At 38.9% G+C, this 24969-nt stretch overlaps 1 protein-coding gene across 1 annotated transcript in view; it reads right to left on the reverse strand.

The window, feature by feature from the left end:
• Window positions 1-6366: 6366 nt before the first annotated feature.
• LOC136887050 (uncharacterized) overlaps window positions 6367-24969 on the reverse strand; it is an 85814-nt gene continuing 67211 nt past the window's right edge. The window contains exons 5-6 of the mRNA XM_067159761.2: window positions 16195-16368; window positions 6367-6495 (exon numbers count right to left, since the gene is read on the reverse strand). Coding sequence (XP_067015862.2) covers window positions 6367-6495; window positions 16195-16368 — 303 coding nt within the window. The remainder of the gene's footprint in view (window positions 6496-16194; window positions 16369-24969) is intronic.

The following is a 24969-nucleotide window of genomic DNA, read 5'->3' on the forward strand; positions in this document are numbered from 1 at the left end:
ATATGAGAAATGCATTTTCAAGAAAGCCATTTATTTTACAAGGTCACATACGTAATATAAATTTATTCTTCAACAGCTGACAGAGAATGTGTTAATCACAATACACTTTCTATCTGCTATTGCACATCAGTAGCACCATTTTTGGGGATACAGATTTTTACAAGTCATGCTACGGATATGGTCAAATTATTGTTTATAATAATATAAGAGTAATAATAATTTCACAGTAACATTGAAATGATGTTCCAGAACGATTGTTGAAGTCGAGACTGTTTTAAAATTACCCTATACATTCCGAACCAACGGTCATATTTGAGACTGATGCGACACAAACAGTACAAGTCGACAAGGGTGGGGGGTGAGGTGGGGGAAACTCGCTCGACTTATGGTCATAGTCAAAGGCATAATATTACATCTTACTTCAGCAACTTCTGCGACAGACTCAGAATCAGTAAAGTTGCCATCTGTGTCCTTGTTCTTACAATGACGGGACCCATAATCGTACTCATTTTCATGTTATCGTACTCAATGTACCACAAATCATAAATATTTACTGTATATCTGGTGGAAAACACAATACTTCCATTCGCTCTATAATTCATACATCAGGAATATTCAGCCTGGAGAGGCCGCAACCCGCTCTACAGCAGCGATAACACAGGTGTCCTTGCACTGGAATGGCCAAGAGTTAAGCTGACAACTTGTCAATCCTCACCGTAAAGCGGCCATGTATATCTTCCAGGCGTTCTAAATGGTGATACGAATCCACTTGGTCTCCACCAGATATTTGGTACTTATATTCCATTTCCTTTGTTCATATCTGCTGCAGGCTGTAGGTATAAGGGTCTCTGAAATGAAAGAGGCCTTAGTACAAGCGAAGAAATAGAACATTGCGAATGGTTTTTTTTATTACTAGGTATGTCAGAAAGAAATCTGGTGTCGTCCGAAAGTGTTAATATGCTCTTTGTACGTGCGGACACAAGGCGACTATGTTCAGTTTTGTCATGAGTTCGTCCAGATTACTATCAATATGTCGGACCTCTCCCCCGGCTTAGAATTAAACTAAGTTCAAGAAAATTTTAGTAGTTTCATTTTCAAAGGATGAAGACCACCTAACTACTTAAGGTACGTTGTAATAATGTGCCTCGCCTTATTTAGAATTGTCAAGTTTAAATCTCTACATTTTATCAATTATAATTTGGAAATATTTAGATCTAATTTTGGTATCTGAGATAGGTTGACTGTAAGAAAATGAAACCTTTATGATATACAAATTAAATATGTTTTAATTTTAATTACAAACAGCTTTTCTAAACAACAAATATTGCATTGCTTGCTCCTGGAAATGCAGGTTTCTGAAGAGGTACAATTGACAGTGTATTAATTTGAACTATACGTTAGTTATCATCAAAACCTTGTTTCTGAAACGAGTCTGTTAATAAACTCTTAATTTCTATCTGGGGTGGAATCTATAAATATAAATATGTTAGTGTTTCAACAACCCTTAAATGTCTGACACAAAATAATAATATACCAGTTATTAAAAAAGGAATTGAGGTATTAATATACTAAGTTTTATATGCATATATTGATCGAGACAATTGACTCAACATTGCTCGATATTCACAGCTGTAGGTGACCAGAGAGCATCAACGAGAAGTTGGTATACTTTCTTGAAATATAAGGGGGTTATATTCTTTATTGACTTAATTAACATGCCCAGGTTAAGCAACAATCTAGTGATAGAGGAAAAGGAAACACTGTTTATATTTTCAAGTAAACAGAAACCCGTTTTAGACAATAGAGAAACAACCTTTGGACTTCAACATCTATTGAGGAACATCACTGAAGTGAGCATAGGAGAACAATTCTTGTGAAGATTTACGGACAACTGATGGTAAAATGATACATATTGTTGACAAAATACAGAGAACACAGAATTATATTATGGCACATTCTAGGAATTACTGAGAATTTTATAATATCCTGAAAATAGAATGTAATCTATCAGTGGTACACTGAAAATTCATTCAAACCTTGCACTTCATTGCTTTCTAAAAGTAAAATATCTCAAGTTACATAGCACATGGCAATTGATGTAAAAAAAATACAGGCCTTAATACTTCATTTTGAAGAGATGAACGTAGTATAATTTTAGATAAAAATTGGCCTGTGTGGCAATCTACCTGGGTTAAAGAGAAAGCCGTTTCTCTTAGATATATGTAGGATTGGCTGCGTCTAGGGGGACGCCGTGTACGTATGTTTCTTGAAAACAGAATATCCTTGATTGAGTTCCAGGGCAAGAGAAGTATAGAGAGGGAGTTGGAAGAGGAATGGTCTATCTCAAGGAAGCGTTCTGGCTCCTTTACTTTTTGACATATACGCCAATGACCAGCCCAGTTCTTGTGTTACTGGGTCCCGTATTTATGCTGATGACTTAGCACTGGCAGCCCAAGGAAAACATTTCAGATGTTTCATTTAGTGGAGGTAACTGTGTAAGTTCATGACGACAAAGCTTCAAGTTACAACTTGCGGTAACTTCACGTCACCGTCTTAACAGTACGCTAACCAGGTACTGCATGAAGCCAGCGGTTCGCTCACCCTAGTGCTGGAAGCGGTGAAACCAGCTGCCAAAAGATAATTGGAGTAAGTTCTTGGAATTAGAGCACGCGTTGAAAATAAGTAAAACATGTAGAAATGGCAGCAATCGTATACAGATTTCATTTTTTCGGAAATGTATGCTTGACTCTTGTACATGTTGTACGTATCATCACTGTATGTTATGATGGATGTACAACATTACGAGGATTAGAATGAAAGTAGCAGCGTCAGTGTCGTCGCTTTGTGTAGCTACAATTGAGGGGGCTGATTTTGACAGCACATGTAGAGGAGAGGTGTACTGTAGATACGCAACGCACCTAGTTTCGCTATTGCAGGTCCTGTAGACGAACGACTGTGAGGACTGGCCGGAACATATTTATAAGACTGACGAGGAATTGATCCTTGTTAATGAACGCGAGAACTGCCCATCACCGGAAATGCTGGTAACCGTGATTTTGCTGCATCAATTGGTTGCTGTCATATATCCGGCACCTTCCGAGTACGTCGCTGTGCCATTACGCGTGAGTGAGTCAGTGAGAATAGCAGACGTGTTTAGTGACCAGCTGAATGCAACACAAAAAGGTGCTCACGATACAACAGCGCGTTCATTGTCGAGTGTAATGCGAAGTATCTTTCGTATAAAACCCGTGAGGAACTGTTTGCGCAAGTATTTGGGAAAACCTCCAGCAAAACTTAGTGGCAAAATGACGCGAAACGGGCTCTATAGGGAATAGAAACTGTAACTACCCGAAAAGAGTTCTAACACCAGAAAACATTGCTCGAGTGAAGGAAAGCCTGGACCGAACTCCGAAGAAATCTCAACGCTGTTTATGTGTGCAATGGGAATTAAGATATCGTCATGACGAAACATTATCTAACAGGACCTGCTTCTGCATCCTTATAAAGTTACAGTTGTGCATGCGTTAAAGCGTCCAGACGAACCTTCGCGTGTGAAGTCAGGCGTTCTGTACCCTCAGTTTTTCATTTAATCGGATGAGACGATTTTCAGCATCTTCTGTGATGTTCCTTAACAAGGGTCAGTTCCTGGTCAATCCTATTGTAAAAATATTTTCTGGGCCTTTCTTATCTTTCCCGCTCGACATGCAGGCTTATATTTGAAAATAAGGCCCGATCTAGATCATTTCTGAAGCAAAGGAAAGAAATAATATCATCCTTAGAGCCATCAAGGTTCTTCGAAGGGTAGAAAGTAAAGGCTTCCACTACCCGTGAACTCGGTACACGATGGGGTAGAGTTGTTAGCTCTCTGCCCGGCCGCCCATGGCCCCAGTAAATAACCTGGTACTCATTTTGGTGTAGGCTGAGTAAACCTCAGCACCATGTGCACTTCCGGATGTGGAAATCCCGCTTCTTAAATTTTTCGATTTCCTGAAGAGGAATTCCACCCACGTCTTCCTGCGTGAACCGGGTGCGCCTTTACCGCCTCGACTGGGAACCCCCTAAATAATCTCTGAACAGTAATTATATTTGTACCTATGTAGGTTAAAGTCTGTGGAACTCAACAAAATCGGTGTCATTCACATTATAGACGCAGATCACGTACATTTTATTCCAATTATTAGCTTTAGATAATTAAATACCAGATCGACACATCAGCGCAAGTTATCAGTAAAAACTCGAAATCTAGTGTTTCGTAAAGAGATCCTTTTGTGAAGTGCTTGGGTTGAATGAAGTGGACTCAAAATTGTTAACAGAATTTCAAATGAGTATAGATCTGTCATGCTTAAGTGGTACGTGATGCAGAGGCCAGAAAGTAAGTTGCTTAATTTTCATATTATGTCCCAATAAAATTAAAGCTTGACCTATAGAATATTGTTGAAGGAGAATGAAGATCGAACACAGAATGATTTGCTGCGTTAATCCAATTCTCACGTTTGAGTGAGATACAGGTATGTGACATGCGTTGTTGAAGTGACCGACTGGTTGCTCACAGTATCCATGAATAGTATAGCCAGTTCTGAAGTACACACAAAATCACGACCGTTGGAATGGATACACTCGATCTAATGACGTGATGCTTTAGAATTGGTACTTCAAATTGTCCACTTATTGGCATTGTGACTTTACCTCCAGGACTTCCCGATGGTTGTATACAGGCCACCATTATTCACAAGCTAAAGGAAACTCGACCTACGGATTCAGATACTGTGATGAAGGGGAAGAGAGTATGAATGCGGCAGATACTACCACCTTGTTTGGGTTTGCTGTGGGAGGTAATTTTTATATAACCTGACTGCGGTAATATTTTAGACACGATTTAAATTATATCTTGGATATCATGAAATCGGGAAAGCTCCATCGAGTGTAATATACACATTCGTCCTCCAAGAGTGGTGATTGCCTTTATTTTGGTTGATATGAACAATTGTGAGAGCTGTGTGGTATGCGTAGCAGGTATGCTCGACGGGCGATATATATACGTCCAGGAGAAATCAGTAAAGAAAACTGAGGGAATTTAGTAGAGGACGTTGAGTTGGCTGTGCGATTCGGGCAGTATAGTGGTTAGCTTGCGTTCAGGATGATGGATTTGATCTATATAGACAGTCCTAAAGATGGTTTTCCAAGGTTTCCCAGTTCAACACCAAGGTGAATCTTAACTAAGCCCACGATCCCTTACTTGCCTGTTCCAGCACTTCCCAACACTGCCTTTGCCAAGGTACCTGGCTGAGTTGACATTACATTAAATTTCTAGCCATACAGTATAATAAGGCTGCAGGAGTCAGGGTGGACAGTGCGCCGAATGTTTTGTCATCTGGGTGTTTCGAACTTTACAGTAAGATCGTATCATGAACAATGAGCACATGAAGATATATATATAGAGAGAGAGAGGGAGAAAGAGGAGAGAGAGAGAGCGTTGGCAAAGGAATGGTCTACTTCAAGGAACTGTTCTATCCCTATAGTTTTTCGTATATACGCCATGTTCAGCACAGTCCTTGTGGTACTGGGTCCCTTATTTATGCTGATGAATTTGCACTTACACTGGCTGGTGGACCGCTTCTGGTTGACTCCGATAGTCATGCAGGAGCGAACAGATTCAACAAATTCCTTGTTCACGATCCCAAGATATATGATTGCTTGACATAGACACCACCCATCCACCAGAAACATTACCAGATGCTTAGTGATACACAGTTTTGACTTCGTCCTGGAGTACCTTACTGTTTTAATCCCTGCTTCATTTTACAGCGCCTCACGTCCTACCCTATATTGTGGGGATCTCTACCCTATGGATGGGGATTGACTGTATAGTAGTATTCTGAGAATCCCATATTTCTTCTGGCTGGGTCTCCCAGGAGTCTTTCTTCGGCAACATATCTTTCCTATTAACCCACATAACCAAACGAAATATGGCATGACGAGTTAATAAGGCTAACGCTATTCTGTACCGCATGTTGGTCGAACAGAGATTTATAATCACGCCGCTGTGTTGTTTTTTGCATAGGTCCTGACTTTGAAAGCTGGTTGGATCCCCTACAGCTCAACGATCCTCTATCACAGACAGTGGAAGGTCTCATCCATGACGGAGGACTGAAAATTGCACCATCCATAACAACCAATGTATACTCACGTGAAATCAGATTAATCATTTTTGAGCAAATGAACAGATGGCCACTGAAGCCTATCAAATAAATTAGGAGCATGTATATGGACCCTTGAGAAATTACCTGCACCTTAATAATACCCGTACCAATCCCTGGCACATCAAATGTCCCTCAAGGAGCACACGTAGGTCCTATATAAATATATTTATCTAACAAGATTATCCTCGATGGCTGACTTCGTCTTGCGAATTGAGGTCGTTGTGTCGATGCCCAGTTTCTTCCCTAAGTAAGGCTTCAAGGCTTCAACAAGCCGCTGTGTGCGGTAGGCTGTGTTCTGAAACAGAAGAGACATGACAATTAATATCCTCCCATAAGAGAATGGAACAGAGGGCGAATGAAAAATAACCATGTAAAACAACCACGACGTTACTGCAAACTGGCACAGATAGATAATTTCAAGTAATTAGGACGTGCATCCTCCCAGGATGGTGGTATATTATGTGAAAACGAATCAAAATGTAGCTTAGCTAATGCAGTGAGTTCGCAATTGCGTTCGACAGTAGTCTGTAAGAAGGAAGCCAACTGTGGAACAAAACTATCTTTACATCGCTCTGATTTCAGAGTGACTTTCCCAATCAAATCAAATCAAATCAAATCAAATCAAATCAAATCAAATCAAATCAAATCAAATCAAATCAAATCAAATCAAATCAAATCAAATCAAATCAAATCAAATCAAATCAAATCAAATCAAATCAAATCAAATCAAATCAAATCAAATCAAATCAAATCAAATCAAATCAAATCAAATCAAATCAAATCAAATCAAATCAAATCAAATCAAATCAAATCAAATCAAATCAAATCAAATCAAATCAAATCAAATCAAATCAAATCAAATCAAATCAAATCAAATCAAATCAAATCAAATCAAATCAAATCAAATCAAATCAAATCAAATCAAATCAAATCAAATCAAATCAAATCAAATCAAATCAAATCAAATCAAATCAAATCAAATCAAATCAAATCAAATCAAATCAAATCAAATCAAATCAAATCAAATCAAATCAAATCAAATCAAATCAAATCAAATCAAATCAAATCAAATCAAATCAAATCAAATCAAATCAAATCAAATCAAATCAAATCAAATCAAATCAAATCAAAACAAATCAAATCAAATCAAATCAAATCAAATCAAATCAAATCAAATCAAATCAAATCAAATCAAATCAAATCAAATCAAATCAAATCAACAAATCAAATCAAATCAAATCAAATCAAATCAAATCAAATCCAATCCAATCCAATCCAATCCAATCCAATCCAATCCAATCCAAATCACTTTATTTACAAATGACGTGTCTACTTCGGTGGCAAATGACACGCAAAAATACATCATTATCAAGCAATAATCTGTACATTTGAAAAAGAAGAACCTTCCCTTAAATACAGTACTATGCAATTTGCACTAACAATTTTTCTATTAAACTCACAGCTCATTCTAAATAAATGTATATTATTTACAAAATTCTTCTGATATCTTCTGTACTTACACACATAATAATCTCATATACGGTATTTACATCCACGTCAAATAATACTGTACAACTGCTAGAAGATTTAAATTTACATTACCTTTAAAAAAGTTGGTACTTAACATGCATAATGACCTGCTGAGTCTTAACTAGAGCCCCCTTTGCCACCGCTTTTCACAGTTCCTGAAGGGCCTTCACAGCTACCGTAGTGGTTCCCGAGACCTCAAACTCCCACTATACTTCACCCCTACAGGCAGTATCCAACTTCGGTTGTTCAGTCTCCGTAGAGGAGATATTATTCATAAGTTGGAAATAATAGACATTAAAACAAAAAGAATTATTGTTAATACCGATAGGTGGGAGAACGGCGGGTCAACACATCTTTGCATTTACTAAAAGGCGTCCTAGAGGGACATCACTTTAAGGAATACCTGTGTTTAATTTCAAAAACATCGTTGGTAAAATTGTGATGTCCTTGGAAGTATTGTAGAGCGGTAGCGCCGCGTGGACAAAGCCACTGGCGGTTCACTGCTTTGCAAAATAACGCGTTCAAATTTATTGTTACTTGATGTTTAAATTAGTGGACATATATAATGAGAATGAAAGATAAATTTATGTTGTCTTTATTGACTTGGGAAAAGCTTTCGATAGGATACATCTTGAAGAGGAAAGGAGTATACACAATATATATTTATAACAGAAAAAGTAAGAATAAGGATTGGAGATGAAGTGTCGGAAGCAGAATTGAAAGGGGCCTTAGACAAGGTTGTTGCCTATCCCCTTTGTTGTTCAACGTATACCTGAAAGATATGATTGGAGAAAATAGAACAAAAAATAGATTGATTGAAAAATGGCATAGATGGGAAAAAGGTGCATGTATTGGCGGAAATATAATAGTATGTATAAGGTTTGCCGATGACATTCTAGGAAGCTAAATAACTTCAAATAAAATGCTAAAATAGATGATCGAAGCTTGCCGGGAGTATGGGATGAGAATCAATACGTAAGGAACAATGAGTATGGTGATCGATAGAGGAAGAAAACCTGAAAATATCAATATAGATCAAGTTAATATCAACCGAGGAAGAGTTTTCAAATGTCTTAGAAGTACAATAAATGAAGGTTTGATATGCCGTGAGGAGGTGAAAACTTGTACTGTTCTAGCGAAGGAAGCGTTCGATATGCGGCAAATTAGATAAAGGTTTGATAAAGAGAGTTAGTAAGTGCTTTGTTTAGAGTGTGGCATTATATTTGGGGACAAAAGAGACGACCTCCCCTTACACCACTACTCTCCAGATCGCCACCGGAGCTTATCAAATAAATTAGGAGCTTGGATATGAACCCTTGAAAAAGTAATTGTAAGTAGAAGGGCAAAATATGTTCTAAAACGTACACGACGTCATTGACTCCTAGTAGTGTACATGGGTTCTTGACCCAAGCAGCGTACCTATGTGGGTTCTTTCCCGGGTTCAATTACCTCTCCGTGAGATTAAGACGCAAAATAAAGTCATAACCTTACATACGAGAGCAAGCTTAACCTCACAGACTTCATTGGAGGGGCCAAATTGTTCAGAGAATGATTTGGGGTGCTCTTGACCCCTAGGCAAGTTTTAAGACGTCATACCCATACCTACGAGGAAAATGTTAACCTCACTAGTCAACCTGGAGTGTTTTTGACCCCTAGATGAGGTTATGACGTCATACCCTTACGTACGAGGGTAATGCTGTTTAGTCCTTTCTGGACGTATTTTCTTTCTGCTTCTGGAATCACTCTTCCCATTCTCTGCTTGTTGATTTTGGTCTCTAGTCTAGTGTGTTTATCTTTCAATATGTTGAGTGTATTTAAAATCTTCTATTGTAATATGTAACTCTCTCATGTCTTCTTTAAGTTCTGTGATCCATCTAATATTATTCATACTCTTCCGTAATTTTTATATTATTTATCTACTGATTCTGTTTTCTGGTGACCGTATCAGATGCCTTAAGAATGATATTCGTTTCTTTTTCATTGTGCTAGTCACAGGTTATATTTCTTTATAAACTGTTTTAATGGGAGATAGTCTCTAGACTCTGCTTACTTATTACTTGTTGTTTAAATAGGTTCTTACTATTCTCCTTTCTTACTTGAGTACCCTGTCTATTGCAACTGTGTTTGTTGTTTTGAATAATGTTTCACATGCATATGTAATTTGTGGCTGGGTGATTGTATTGTAGTGTTTCAATTTGTTTGCTATTGAGAGACACTTTTTATTATATGTATTCTTGGTAACATGGTGTGCTGTAACCAGTTTATATATTCTATTTTGCCATGCTGGTTTCTCGTTCAGGTTATATGTGATTATTTCACTTAAATATTTAAAATTTCTACAACTTTTATTTCATGGTCTCCCAGCTTAATTTTGTTTGCATGCTGAAGTTGAGTTAGCATAATTTCCGTTTTTTTGAATGAAATTTTCAAACCAATATTTTGAGGTATTTCCTGTAAAGATTTTATTTGTTTTTTAGGTTACTGGATATCATTGGCCAGAAGAGCTAGATCATCAACAAATCCTAGACAGCTCAAATGTATTTTATCTTTCTGGGTTCCAATTTTCGAGTTGTTATTGTACCATTTCCTCATAACGTACTCTAGTGCACAGTTAAAAAGAACAGGCGACAATCCGTCACTCTGTCTTAAACCAGTTGTTACCAAGAATGGTTCAAAAAGTTCTCCTCTGAACTTAATTTTAGAAATTGTATTAGTCAGATTAAGTTCAGTCAATTTGAAGTCCGAAATGTCGTAAAATTTTTAATAGCAATGGTCTGTGGATGGAGTCGTAAGCTAAATATTACAACTATTACGCAAAAATGTGTTATTTTACTTCTTTGTATGTTGGATATCCAGCCCGAAGGCTGGTTTGATCCTCTACAGCTCCACCAACAACTGTCATAGATAGCCTAGGTGTCAATGACGAGGCATACTAGGGAAGGGAGGAGTGAGGTAGTTTCCCGTTGCTTTCCTCACTGAGCCAGAAGTTGCTATTACATATCAGTCTTTCAAGCCCACTGAAATGTATGCACCAACCGACCCTATGAGCGATATTTTCACACCATTCATAACAGGGATTGGCTGCATAAAGAATGGCATTACTGGCATCGCGCATACCTCGGTCACTTTCATATTGTCAAAGCCAAGGATGACACTGAGACAGATCAATGAAAGCGACAAATTTATTCTAGCCCATACCAGAAGACATAGTGCACTGTAAACACTACATCCTGCCAGGAAAGGCTTATTTTACTTATAGCCTAATAAATAAGGCATGGCTCAAACGCGAGCTCATACCCACTCGTAGAAACGTTCCGCGTGCGCATTTTCGTGTAATCAAACATCGCCCAGGCTCTCCCGAGTTAATTACAGAACCTTAGGTTACGTACCGTCAACATATTGCAGTCGACATAAGCATGAAAGATTTACCAGCTTAGGCAACAAACTCACTACAGAGGGCAAAAGTTCTGGGGAAATGAAAAGCAGAATTGCAGAAGCAAAGTGACGTGCTTACATCAAGGAAACTAAATGTGGAGACTTAAAAGATATTTAGTCAGTGCTAAGTGTGAAGTGTGGTCTTGTATGGCTCAGAAACGTGGAGTATTGGTGAATGCGATATGAAACTTCTCAAGGCGTTTGAGATGTGGTGTTGGAAGAGGATGAGAAAGATCCCATGGACAGAAAAACTCAGACATGAAGGAATTATGAGGAGGACAGGTGAAAACATTCTTTATTATCAACAACAACAACAACAACAACAACAAAAAAGAGGAGAGACCAGTTAATTGACCATCTCTACAGATACAATAGTTTTATAGTTGTATATTATGGGAGGAGTGATTGAAGGCAAGAGAGCAAGAGGGAAGACCTTGACTGCAATACTGTATACTGATCAGAGAAGATATATTAGCAAGCTCGTATGAGGAAGTGAAGAGAATAACAGATTATAAAGAGGAGAGGAGGGGAAGAAATGCTGCTAACCAATCTTCGTATTGAGAAGTAAAGAAGGGCTACGTATACCTATTGATGCTATACAAATAGTAGTTACCAAAATATTCTGGATTATTGTGGTCAATTAGATTAAGACAGAAAAATTGTGAAATTAAATTTCCTTCAAAACCTAACACACAAAGAAAAGTTTATCGCGGGCTTTAATACAGTGCTTCGGCTAATTTCGGGGCTGCTCGATGTAGCTCGTGTCTACTGCTAGTCCACTCACCAGCGATATCTGTGCTACGTTCTCGGCCTCCCCTCCTTACATCCCAAAGCCCAAGAATTTGAACCTCTTCGCTGGTTTCCGAGAGCATCCGAGTGTTAATATCAGAATTGCCCTACCTGCGTAAATATACAGAGCTAATTGAAATAATAGGCTCTTGATAAACAATTTTACTAAGGTTTCTATTCCTAGGGAGTTCACTGAATCACTGAACATATAGAACGCTCTGCGCCTGCTGGAGTGGTAAGAAAATACATCACCCAGAACTGGTGAGCGAGTTGGCCGTGCGGTTAGGGTCCCGCAGCTTGCATTCGGGAGATAGTAGTTTCGAACCCCACTGTCGACAGCACTGAAGATGGTTTTCCGTGGTTTCCTATTTTCTCACCATGTATGTGCTGTGGTTGTATCTTAAAGCCACGGTTACTTTCTTTCCACTCCTAGCCCATCGTCGCCATAAGACCTATCTGTGTCGGTGCGACGTAAATCAAGTTGTTAAAAATAAATAAGCTTGTAAAGTTACTGGTTTTGCTATTATTTTTTCCCTGTTTTGATTTTTGCGATGTATATCAATTACGAGAACGTAATGAGTACAATTTTATTTCAAGAAATAAATGGAAGACCTTGCCGGAATAATGATGTAACGAAGATATTAAAGCAAAAAAGGGATTTCAGTGGGAACACTGTGTATCATCACGCCTCTATTCTGTGGTGTCATATTATGTCTTACATTTGAACTTCAAGCTGGTTTACAGCCAGCAGAACTTTGTCCTCCGCGGTGTGAGGATGGAGCACCAGTCATGACGGTGCACAGTGCTTGTGTTGGTTAAACACCAGGTGTAATAGATCATTTAAATAAAGGCCATAGACGAATTCGCATCTGTATTTTGAAATAATTTTTGACATTTTTATTTTTTATTTTTACACTCATATAATTCGCTTACATTTTTGTTCCAACTGCATGTACAGGATTTCTCTTAAAATGAAAATAAATAAGTTCAAAACAAAAGTAATGGAGTGCGGTCGAACAAAGTCAGGTGATGCAGGAAATATTAGATTAGGAAATGAAGTCTTAAAAAAGTAGACGAGTATTGTTAATTGGATAGTAAAATAACCAATGATGGTAGAAGTAAGGGGGACATAAAATGCAGACTAGCAGAAGCAAGGAAGGCCTTTCTTAAGAAAAGAAATTTGTTGACCTCGAACATTGATATAGGAATTAGAAAGATGTTTTTGAAGACTTTCGTCTGGAGCGTGGCATTGTACGGAAGTGAAACATGGACGATAATTAGGTCAGAAAGAAAGAGAATAGAACCTTTTGAACTGTGGTGTTACAGGAGAATGCTGAAGGTGAGGTGGGTAGATAGAATCACGAATGAAAAGGTATTGAATCGAATTGGTGAGAGGAGATCGATTTGCGTAATTTGACCAGAAGAAGTGATAGAAGGATTGGACACACCTTAAGACACCCAGGACTGGTTCAGTTGATTTTTGAGGGAAGTGTAGGGGGGGGGGGGGTAAGAAAGGTAGGGGTAGATAAGATACGAAAATGACATACAGATTAGAGTAGATGTAGGATGTAGTAGTTATGTAGAAATGAAAAGGTTAGCACGGGACAGGGTGGCATGGGGAGCTGCATCAAACCAGTCTATGACTAATGACTCAAACAAAGACAACATATACAAACGTAAGGCATACTTGCAGATTACTTTCCACTGAACACTTTCTTGTTCATACATTATTTTTAAAACGTTAAGTTATAACAATAAAATATTGTTGATAATAGATGAACTCATTTGTACACTTGCATATGCAATTAGTTCAAGTAGATTGTACCGCGAAGGAGTCCCTGACAATAATTTTTCTTTCTCCCGAAAATTTACTGATTTTTTTTTGGTTACATCCTTATTCCGGGGAGGTCTTCAATTATAAGTATAAAATTACATTTCGTTAAAGGCTATGTTTAGAATTAAAAATTACGAAGAAAGTAATTGGACTACTTTTAATAAATTACTGATAGTTACCTATTTATACTTCCTCTTAAAACAATAATCAGCACTGCCACCAGCACCAGGTCTCGTCGATCACGCAGGTTCGACAACCATTCACAATGCGTTCTCGGAGTTACTTGACATTATCAACAGGGTGGGAATATACTAATGATTTGAAATATTTAGAAATGGGAAGAGCAGGGTGTGCTGCAATCAGGGCCGCACCGAGGTGGACCTGCGGACCACCTCCTCCTCCAACTATGTGCTACATTTCTGTTAATTTTTGGTCTCCTCTATGATTCCCCACCTGCCCGAAAACTAGTTTCTTGCAATTATTGTATATTTACATATTTTGTAATTAGGTTTAATGAATTCTTGAAAAATAATACCTTAAGGAATTACAATTATGAAAAAATGTGCACAACAAATTAAATGTATAAAACACCAAACCCCACGGCACTTAACGCCCTTGAAAGGTCCTTGGCCTGCCCAGTGACCGATGCTCAGCCCGAAGGCCTGCAGATTACGAAGGGTCGTGTGGTCAGCACAACGCATCCTCTCGGCCGTTATTTTGGGCTTTCGAGACCAAATTAAATGTATCCATGCAGTAAATAAATGAGAAAAACAGAAAGAAAACAAGATCTGTATCCATATCTAGTGACAGCTAGTGAGGACGGAGGATGGGGAATGGTAACTAAGAACGTGCGAAACAGTAGCAGTGCAACTCTCCCAGAACACGCCATCAGGGCCAAGTGAAGTTATTAGCTGTCAATAGGCACAACAACTAACAATTCCGATAATAATGTTAATCTGCCACAGAAGGTTTATTCTTGAATTATTTTTTAATTTACACAACAGATCGTACCAATCTAACACTTAAACCTTGTTCCATTCTTGCTTTTCATATGGTCTTGTTTGCGCCCCCATCTGTACGTACATCCTTGGTGGGGCTTATCTCACCACCTCTTCAGTACCGACCTCCCTGTAACAGAGAGGCAGTCGCAAGTTTTAAGTTCTTGCGTATTAAGTGGAAGAAGGTCGCCATGTCGGATTCTATCAAGGCAGTCAATAACTCTGACGTTTGTCATCAATTTCAGGTGCCTGGTTCCCATTTATGTCTCTCAAAGCTCTATCGAATTATGACCTCAAGATTGGGTCTGGCATTTCAGCAGCGTCAGTAGTCTCCTCTTATTATTAACGTCTACCTTTCTGGGGATGAGATGTTAACGAATTCTTCAACAGAGTTCTTTGAAAGTTTTCATTCGCAAACTTTTAGTGTCTCTCGAAATACGACGATGTCTGAAATTGTATTTCAGAGTCTATCGTATCGTGTTCAATAGCTTGGAATACATCGATACAGTCACCCACATCCACTGGTTAGGCGAGCTAGAAGTGCTAGCAGCGTTGTCGACCCCTCTGTCATCTCGAGTTTCTTTCGCTCTCTGTATCTCCTTCTCTCAGCATTGGTAAGTTTGGAATTATTATCTTCGCTTCGGCGCGCTCTATCTTTCAACATCCGTCGCTGATTACATCCCTCCCTCCTATCCCATTTGCGCTTCATAAACCTCACTCATCTTAACCCACAAATTTCTTCCAATTTACCTCGTTGACTGCTGATTGTCACTGAATTGATATTGTAGCATGCTTCATTACGAGTTGTTGTTTGTCATCTTTACGAACATTATATCGCTTCTCTATCCCGAGCTGCACTGCCTCAGCTGCTGAGTGGCACGCTAATTCGTCGCCCCCCCCAAGCTAATATCACTCCTCCAACTCCAGGCCACGTTAGATACACTCACCTTTGTTATTCGATCATCGTTTATTTCATTGGAGTAATATTTTATTTATACATTATAGGCGTGAAGAGACTGACATGAAAAACTGGGAGGGCACCTGAGTACTGCACAGAAGTTTTAGACGTATTCACTTCAAAAATCGAGAGGGTTCATGTCAGGCGATCTGGGAGGTCAATTGTGCTGTAAGGCCCAACCAATGCACCTGTTGTAGGAGCTTATGCTCACTTGAACGTTAAAATGAATTGATGAACCACGTTATAACGCTTGCAAATGTGATTGCGCCATATCTCAGAAACGGATGGTATCCGGACCTGCGTTTACTAAGACTTTTCTCCGTGTTTCATTGTCCTTTACTCACCCATGCAGTTTCTATATATATATAATTGAAGCACGCTGTGTAATGGATCGCTAGTAAAAAAAAAGTTATGACATGCGTTTATATGCATTTATATTATGTATCTTACCTGGATGACATTTCCGACGATCGCAGATACGTTGTTGAGTACAGTGAATCCTTTTCCGAACACGTCTGATGGAATGTCCAGACTCACGGCGTCACGGTTGAATTCTGGGACAGACTCTGTGGTAGTAGTAGTAGTTGTAGTCGGCCTTCGCGTAGTAGTAGGGCGCTTTCCAGACTGCAAAGTAGTTACCAACCAGTAGAATAGTCTTATTGCAATACTATCATAGTAGGTGTTTAGTAAATAATAATAATAATAATAATAATAATAATAATAATAATAATAATAATAATAATAATAATAATAATAATAATAATAGAAGTTCCTAAGCGAGCTGTCTGAACCGTTTGAAACCAGAACAGGCCCGAGGCAGAAGTTGGTCTCTCCCCACTCCTGTTCAATTGTATTTTTGAGAAGGTAATCAGTATGGGAAGGATTTCTAGGCATTAGTAAACCCCTCAACTTGTGAGGTGGGGTCACACAGACTTCGGGAAACGTTTAAAAAACTATTTAATTCCTTTCTGTTGTTGGCGTCCGTAGTTCCTTTCGTCTACCTTGCTAGCATATTGAACGGTTCAGTGCTGCGCCAGATGTCGACAGGTGCAGTGATTATTTGGTAAAATTTTTGAGCGGTTCCATATTGACCATGCATGCGGGTGCGGAACCTCATCGAGTAACTCGAATAGGAGACTGTGCATTTGAAAGCACTGTACAATCATGGCTTAAGGAGGTTGCAAGTGATATTGAAACTGACGATGATGAAGATTTCTTTATTACAAACAGTGACAATACTTCAGGAAGTGAATTTTCTGTGAGTGGCATCAGTGATGGTGCGGAAGCGAAAGAAGAAGAAAATGAGTCTCTGAATGGTGAGGATAGCACTTCTAGTAGAACATACTGCGAAAGAAACAGATATAAATGGTCATGAAGCGACAAGAAGCGGGATACAAAACCATAACAATTATTCCTAAAAAAATACATGCTGTGACTTCTGGCAAAATGATGTCATTTATCTTGTTTAACTGTTTCACTCTATCAGTGTTCCTAAATATTAGTTGTATAAAAATATCTTGTAAAGGTTCCTTTCTTTTTAAATTAATTACAGCTGTTGATCAGTGAATAGATTCTCTATTAGGAGTGAAAGTAAGTATAATAGATGTACACTTTGATTTTATGAATTTTTTAAAACCTGTGCTAGGTGAATGGAGATACCAATACAAGCAATTTAAAGATAATCGTTTGATTACGTGCAGCTATAGGTAAATAAGGTACATCAGCGTTCTCTGAGACCTCACCTCACAATGTACGCTACGTCTCAGAATTACGACCTCACAAGTTGTGGGGTATGTTAGTATACAAATGTATTTAATCAGGGCGCAACTGTATTATACCCGCACAACTGTTCTGGAGAGATATTTGCATAAATATTAGCGGTGTGAACCATCAGAACCCCTGAGATATATGCAACTCGCCTACATTAGTGTAGAGTGGTTAGATGATACTTGCGCCTTGTTTAAATACGTTTGTATTATAATCTATTATTGTCTAGATATCCTTTTCCTTGTAATCAGAGAGTGAAGAAAACATTTGAGCAGAAACGATCTTAAAAACTGAGTGAGAGTAGGATCTAAAACACAGGCATCATTTTTGGCTTTTTGGCTTTCGCTAACGATGCTGTGTTCCTAGCAGTATAGAGCGAGTGTAGAAGTTCGTAAAAGATAAGATTCCACTCACAGAATTGAAAACATGAAATTTAAATACCATGGTGAGATAATTAGCACCCAATAACACTGTAAAGGAAGCACTGTGGGTAAGAGCAATGAAAATGGAATTGGCATTTAAAACGAGCCATGATACTTACAGATCCAAATCCATCTCCTAGCGGGCAAAACTAAGACACTACTGCGTAGTAGTCAGATCGGCATGGATTTATGCTGCTGCAGTTACACTAATGCAAATGTATGCTATGTCAATTGAGAGAAAGGAAGTTCCTCACAGATTTTGGGACCTAAGAAAATGTCCGAAGGTTCTGTCTTCCACCTGAGGTCGAACAAGGAACTGTATGGGAAGGTCGAAGATATCACTACACTTATGAAAAAGCGAAGGTTAATCTTTTATGGTTTCCTGATGAGAATGAACTCGGAGAGATTGGCGCACAAACTGATCACTTCGGAGGCAAAATTTAAATCTCATCCCCGCTGGCTGAAGGAAATGCACAAAGACATGCAGGTAAATGATATAAGACCAGAGGGCACAATGCAGAGCACGATCTTTTGAAAGAAAGTTGCAGGGTTGAGGGATGGTCTAGAGAACGAACGAGCTAATCCGTGAAAATCTCGGTGGAAGAATGGCTGAAAAGGGCACGAGGTTGAAAAACCTTTGGTTACAACAAAAACAAAACAGTGAAAGCCTACAAAGGGGAGGCAGGTATCTTATGTAACCGTAGTCTACAGTTAGCTGTATAGACGTAAATAAATAAATAAATAAATAAATAAATAAATAAATAAATAAATAAATAAATAAATAAATAAATAAATAAATAAATAAATAAATAAATAAATAAATAAATAAACAAATAAATAAATAAATAAATAAATAAATAAATAAATAAATAAACAAATAAATAAATAAATAAATAAATAAATAAATAACATAGAGTTTTACATTTGTTAAGGCTACGTAAACGAATGCATACTCAAAGCGGGTACAGCCAATGTTTACATAATTAGAAGGCTCAGATTATCATACAAGGAATAAGGCAGAAGCAAAAGTGATAAATACACCGAAAATTTTAATTTTCATGACCTGTATAAGACGTTATACTTGGAGAAGATGAAATAACGTTGTAAAGCATATGAGAAGCACTTAGAAGACATTCGTGGTCATAGAAACATGCAAATACGCTATCAACACATTATTTACATATATACAAAATCCAAAAGAAAGCACTTTACCTGATGATAACGGTCAAATTGTGAAGCAATTTTAGGAAGAAATGGAAGGAAAGAGGGAATTCCAAAATGTTCGAGAAGCGTGTGAATGGCTTGGGATTAAAAGGAGTGGTACGAGGCTCAAACATTGATAACATATTAACACACAGGTGCACTAATCTTGGTAAATGCGAGGCGTTACGAAACCATGGTAAAACTATTACCGTAGTATTGTCATATAACCTGTGCACCGTTGCCAATCCTTTATTTCGAAACAGTGGTTTCTTGACGCTAGATTTTCTCGCCATTATTCCCCTCAGAAGCAATTCAGATTTGTATTCAGAAGGCAGTGATAATTCTGACATTCACTTGCGTTTAATTTATCCAACAGGCAGTGATAATTTTGATAGTCACATGTCTATAATTTATTCCGTTGTTCACCTTTTGTCTGGAACCTTTTGCTGTATTTTTATTTATAGGACGAATATTACTTCTATTTATTTACATCATTATTAATAACAATGATTTTTACATTTCTCGAATCAATTATTCCTGGTGAAATTCCCATACACTGGAACCATACTGTAACTACAACCTTATTAGCATCCCGAAATATCTCCTAAACCATCAGAACAGACCTGTAATCTTTATTTTAAACCTTGTTGATGTGATTACCTAATGAAGATCTTACCTAGATAATTAACAATTAATACGTTTCCTCTGTAACAACCAGACCCTTCATCCCGTTTACTATAATACATTTGATAACCCTGTCGAGAGCTTTCTGCAGTTTCTGTAATTTATTTCATGAACTTTATATTCACTTTCACTACTGTTACTTGCACACTAGCTGTAACTGTACACGTTAGATACAATCTAAATCATATTTAGCTCCATAAAATTGAAACATGAATTTTACGTTTATTAAGGTGTCGGTATACCGGCAAGATAATTATTTTTCCCACTAGAAAAAGATAACTCCCTGAGGAAAGTAAAAAAGAAAAATGCTGTGGCTAGGCGCTTAGGGAGAATGTAATGTCGGCCCTTCTCGTCACTAATCGTCACTAACCTAGCTCTTTGACGATAATAAAACCATTGTTTTTAGGTAAGGGATTCACTACACAGATTCGCTGCCCATGAATTTGTTCTCCTCTAGGTGGAGGCGATAGAACAACACCCACGGTATCCCCTGCCTGTCGTAAGAGACGACTAAAAGGGGACCCAGGGACTCTGAAGTTTGGAGCGTGGGTTGGCGACCACGGGGTCCTAAGCTGATTCCTGGCATTGCTTCCACTTACTTGTGCCAGACTCCTCGCTTTCATCTATCCTATCCGACCTCCCTTGGCCAACTCTTGTTCTTTTCTGACCCCGACGCTATTAGGTTTCCGAGGGCTAGGGAGTCTTTCATTTTAACTCTCTTCGTGGCCCTTGTATTTCTTTGACCGACACCTTCATTTTTCGAAGTGTCGGATCCCTTCCATTTTTCTTTCTGATTAGTGTTATATAGAGGATGGTTGCTTAGTTGTGCTTCCTCTTAAAACAATAATCTCCACCACCACCACCCATGCATTTGAGTAGAACATTAAATCTGAATTGAATATTTGCTTATACTTCTTCAGAATATCTTTGGGAGAGCTCTGCTTACTCTGTCTACTCACAGGTTTCACTACGGAGGTTATGTTAGGTTAAGCTTAACTAGGCAACCGTAATTTTGCAGTTCACGTCAAAAAGAGGTTTACTTACTAGCATAGGTTTCCTTATCATTTCTTTTCGGTAATTTTTAATTGCCACATTTACATATTCAGGTATACAGGGCCTCTCTTATTAACCCAGACCGTTCAGCAATGTTTTTACTCTAGGAGACCTAAGGAGCTGTATCGGAGGCGCACGCATAGTTCTTGATCATACAAGCAGCGTGCACGTGTTCGACCTAGCATCAGTAGCCAGTTTGAATCTCAGCAGTTAACATGGTGAGTCATTTAACATTGCAGCACCGTATTTTCGTATGCAAAAGTTATTTTAAGTACGAGTCTGCTCGACGGTTACATGATGCATTTGTTCAGAAATTTCCTGGTGAAGTGCCACGTTCAAGAGAACAGATTCACGTAATTGTAAATACACTTGAAACTTCTGGCTCTGTAGAAAGGATTGCTGGCACTCAAACAGTTTTAACAGAGGAAAAGCTAGACGACATTGGTGCGAATCTAGAAACGGTTACCGAAAGAATTACTCACACAATTAGAACAACAAGTAGGGGCTCCGGTTTCTTTTGCACACAGAGCTACAAAGCTGGTACACATCAAACCGTACAGGCTTACTCGGGCTCATTGTTTAAAAACCTGCTGATCCAGCCACAAGAGTGAGGTATTGTGAATGGTACCTTGCATCATTGAAAAGTCGTTTATTCGACCCACAGCTTGTATTCTTTTCGGATGAGGCATGGTCGTGTGAACAGTGATAACTCTCGCTTATTGGTGTGCAGGTGTTTATGAAGTCCCTCATCATGAAGGATGACACGTCCAGCTTCTTTTATAAGGTAAGATTTCATATAAGATTGTATACACGCTTGAAGCAGGGTGGCCACGCGCAACGTAAGTTGGGCTGAGGGAGCTGCTGTAGTGCAGAGTACAAACAACGTGCGCTCGGTCTGGTTTTATAAGAGAGAACCTGACTGTATACTATTACAGTAAATAACTTCTTGGACTGTCGCCTACAGTGTAGGCAACACAGTGTACACCTATATACATTATTCATACACTGATGAATTGAATTAGATATAACTTTCGTTTTAGAAAATTTGTGCTGTGTCCGACCTAGTGAATATAGTGGCAGGACATGGCACGTGACTGCATTGTCGTCAGACCTAGCACTGACCGTGTCAGTTACAACTGGTGTCTGAATTCATAAAGCGGTGGATCCCTTTTTCAACAGGGTGCAGTTCAGGCTGGAGGTGGAGATATTCCTCGCATGGATACTGCTCTTGTGGAATGAAGTGGGACACTTTGTGCATCTGTTAACGCCCCTCCTCGGCGAATGGTACAGGCTGCTGGTGTCATATCATTAGAGCACGGATTTTTAGCCAGTAATAGGTTAGAAAGCAAACTCACTGAAGCAAGTAACAAGAACTCTCTAATATGTACAACGGTTATGCTATGAGTTTTGCATAAACATTAGGGGTACGGTCCATCGGAACCCCTAGAAGTTACTCTTAATACGTTACGGAAGAACGGGCTGGACGACACTTCCTAGTAACCAAATTAATTTGCATTGTAACCTATAACTGAACAAAACTCCGGGGCTCTACGTATCATGTCCACCCATTTCTTCACCGCCTGCACTCTGCAGGAGACCTCTACCTACGGGGCAGAGGAAGACGCTTTCAGATGATGTGACGTGTTGGAACGAAGAGCAAGCCTGTCAGATCGTGTGACGTCAGGCGAGAGCTGAGTAATGTAACGTTGCCTACACAAACGGCGCTGTGAATGCGGAACTGGAGCGGTCAGTCAGCTGTAGCGTTCTCAAAGACAATATTACTTGCGTCCTCCTGATATTAATCTATCTGAAGAACATATGCACATTCTACAAAATCTTCATCATCCATTTTAGTCCATGTTTCAAAATGTAGAAACATTTTCTGCTACGTTTCAGCTCTTTGCAATCCTGTTATCAGTCGATCTCTACAACACTGCTAGCAGGTACCAAATGGAAATGTTAAATGATTTGTTGAAGGACAAATATAAACACAAGGAGGACTTGGCTAATTTTTACAAGAATGTATCCCGAAACCAGATTTCCGAGGTTGTATATCCTTGCTGCACGGGTAACTTATTATGTCTGTTCGACATACGTGGACATACTAGTCCAAATTCCAAAGTACCTTCTCAGATCACAACCTACCATGCTATCTTCGACTGCGAATTTCTCCGCCATTACGTCCTAACTAGTTAAACAAAAACGAAACAATGCAGGCAAATGTCCACGTAATGGTTCTGTATAGCTCTCTTATAAATTACAGAAAAAATTGTATTGTGTTCTATCCTTTTTACGCAATAACATGCCTTTCCCTCATATAAACTAAAATTGTAATATATTTTCTCATAACATAGAGTCAAAAAATAATTCTTTATAATCTATAAACAATTCTGTAATTGAAATTGTCGGCATTATTATTACGATACGGTGCTTTTAACATAAGATCTCTTTCCTATTTCTCCTACATCGCTGCATCCCTCACGCCTCAAACCATTTCGTCTTCCCCTGTGGACGTCACAAAGCAGTGCACAGTGAGGTGACGTCACACTGGCTCTTCCTGTCCTCCTCTGGTATAACAGGACTATGCACCGGTTCATTCTTTGCGAATTATGGGCCATTGTTTCGATCAACACTCCACTCTCATGAGGCTACTAGCCTGGCCTCCACGGTCACCCAATCTCAATCCCATTGGGGACGTCTTGAATGCTGTCGAGAGGGATGTGCTCAACCTAGATTCTACTCCGACCAATCGTAGTGCAATATGGGAGGCTTTGCTGCGGTCATGGGATAGTATGGCTCCCCAACACTTCTGGTGCCTTGTGGAGTCTATGCCACGTCTCATCACTGCCATCATCAGTGCGAAAGGGGGTGTTAGATGCAATTGGGCAGATACCTCTAATTCAACTTCTCATCACTGCATACTTGTTGCTTAACTAGAGAACAGGGAAGAACGGAAAACAACACAATAAAAATAGAAGGTTTATTGCAAACTTATAAAGTACAAGGCTATGTTAACATAAGCGAGCAGGAGAAAATCATCACAGATAGAAGAATTAAAGTAAGATGACGAAGCTTTAGTAAAAGCGTTGTAGCTGGGTATGTAAGGTTAAACAAGCACATTTTCATTACATACTCACTATATACACAAGGATTATGATACATTATATAACCTTTATTTTAGACTTTGCAAGGTACACAATTATACAAGCAAAGTTCTAATCAAAGGTGAGTGGGAGTGGTGAGTAGAGGATTGGATGTTAATTGTTAGCGTATTGCACTAAAATACTAATTATATTTAAACTCATATAAAATAAATGCAACAATATTGGCCAGTCTCATGAACAGTAGCAAACGAAATTTTTTGAATCAGTGTCATTTTAAAATAAAATGCATATAGAGGCATGTATCCTATATATGTACGTTTGTGTGTGTGTTCCACACAGGCTCCTAAAACAATTGAGCAATTTTAACCAAACTTGGTACGCATATGAGTTACTATCTGGAAAAGATACTGCGGGAGTAAGACACCCCTTGCACCTCTAGGCGCAAGGACGTGGAGGAGGGGACACTTAAAAATCGAAAACGAGCGATATTAGTGTCGAATGCATACTATTCAGGATCGCAGAGATGAGTAGTAAAACTCCGGATGACGATTAAGTCAAAGTTCCGACTCCATTGGAAGGGGGGCGTGGGGTGAGAAGGGGTGGAAAAGAATGCCCAAAATGACGGAGATTACGGTTGTGTTCCAGCATAGCTCTCAACCAAACTTGGTATTTGTGTGAGTTATTATCCGGGAAAAAGTGACTGTGGGAGTATGATACCTCCGGCACCCATAGGAGCACGGTGTGGAAGCAGTGACATGCAGGAACAATCGAAAACGGCCAGCTTTAGTGCTGAATCCATAGTTTTCGGGCACTGTGAGATGAATAATGATATTTTGGGTGTCGTTTATGTCAAAGTGTGTGTGTGTGTGTGTGCGTGTGTGTGCGTGAGAGGAATGGGTGAAAAATGCCTACTGATATTATGTATGTTTGTGTGTTTTAGCATACTACTCATCAAAACTGGGTACACGTATGACTTACTATCTGAAAGAAGA

This window comes from Anabrus simplex, chromosome 1 (genome assembly GCF_040414725.1).
Source record: "Anabrus simplex isolate iqAnaSimp1 chromosome 1, ASM4041472v1, whole genome shotgun sequence".
In the NCBI taxonomy this organism is placed as follows: domain Eukaryota; kingdom Metazoa; phylum Arthropoda; class Insecta; order Orthoptera; family Tettigoniidae; genus Anabrus; species Anabrus simplex.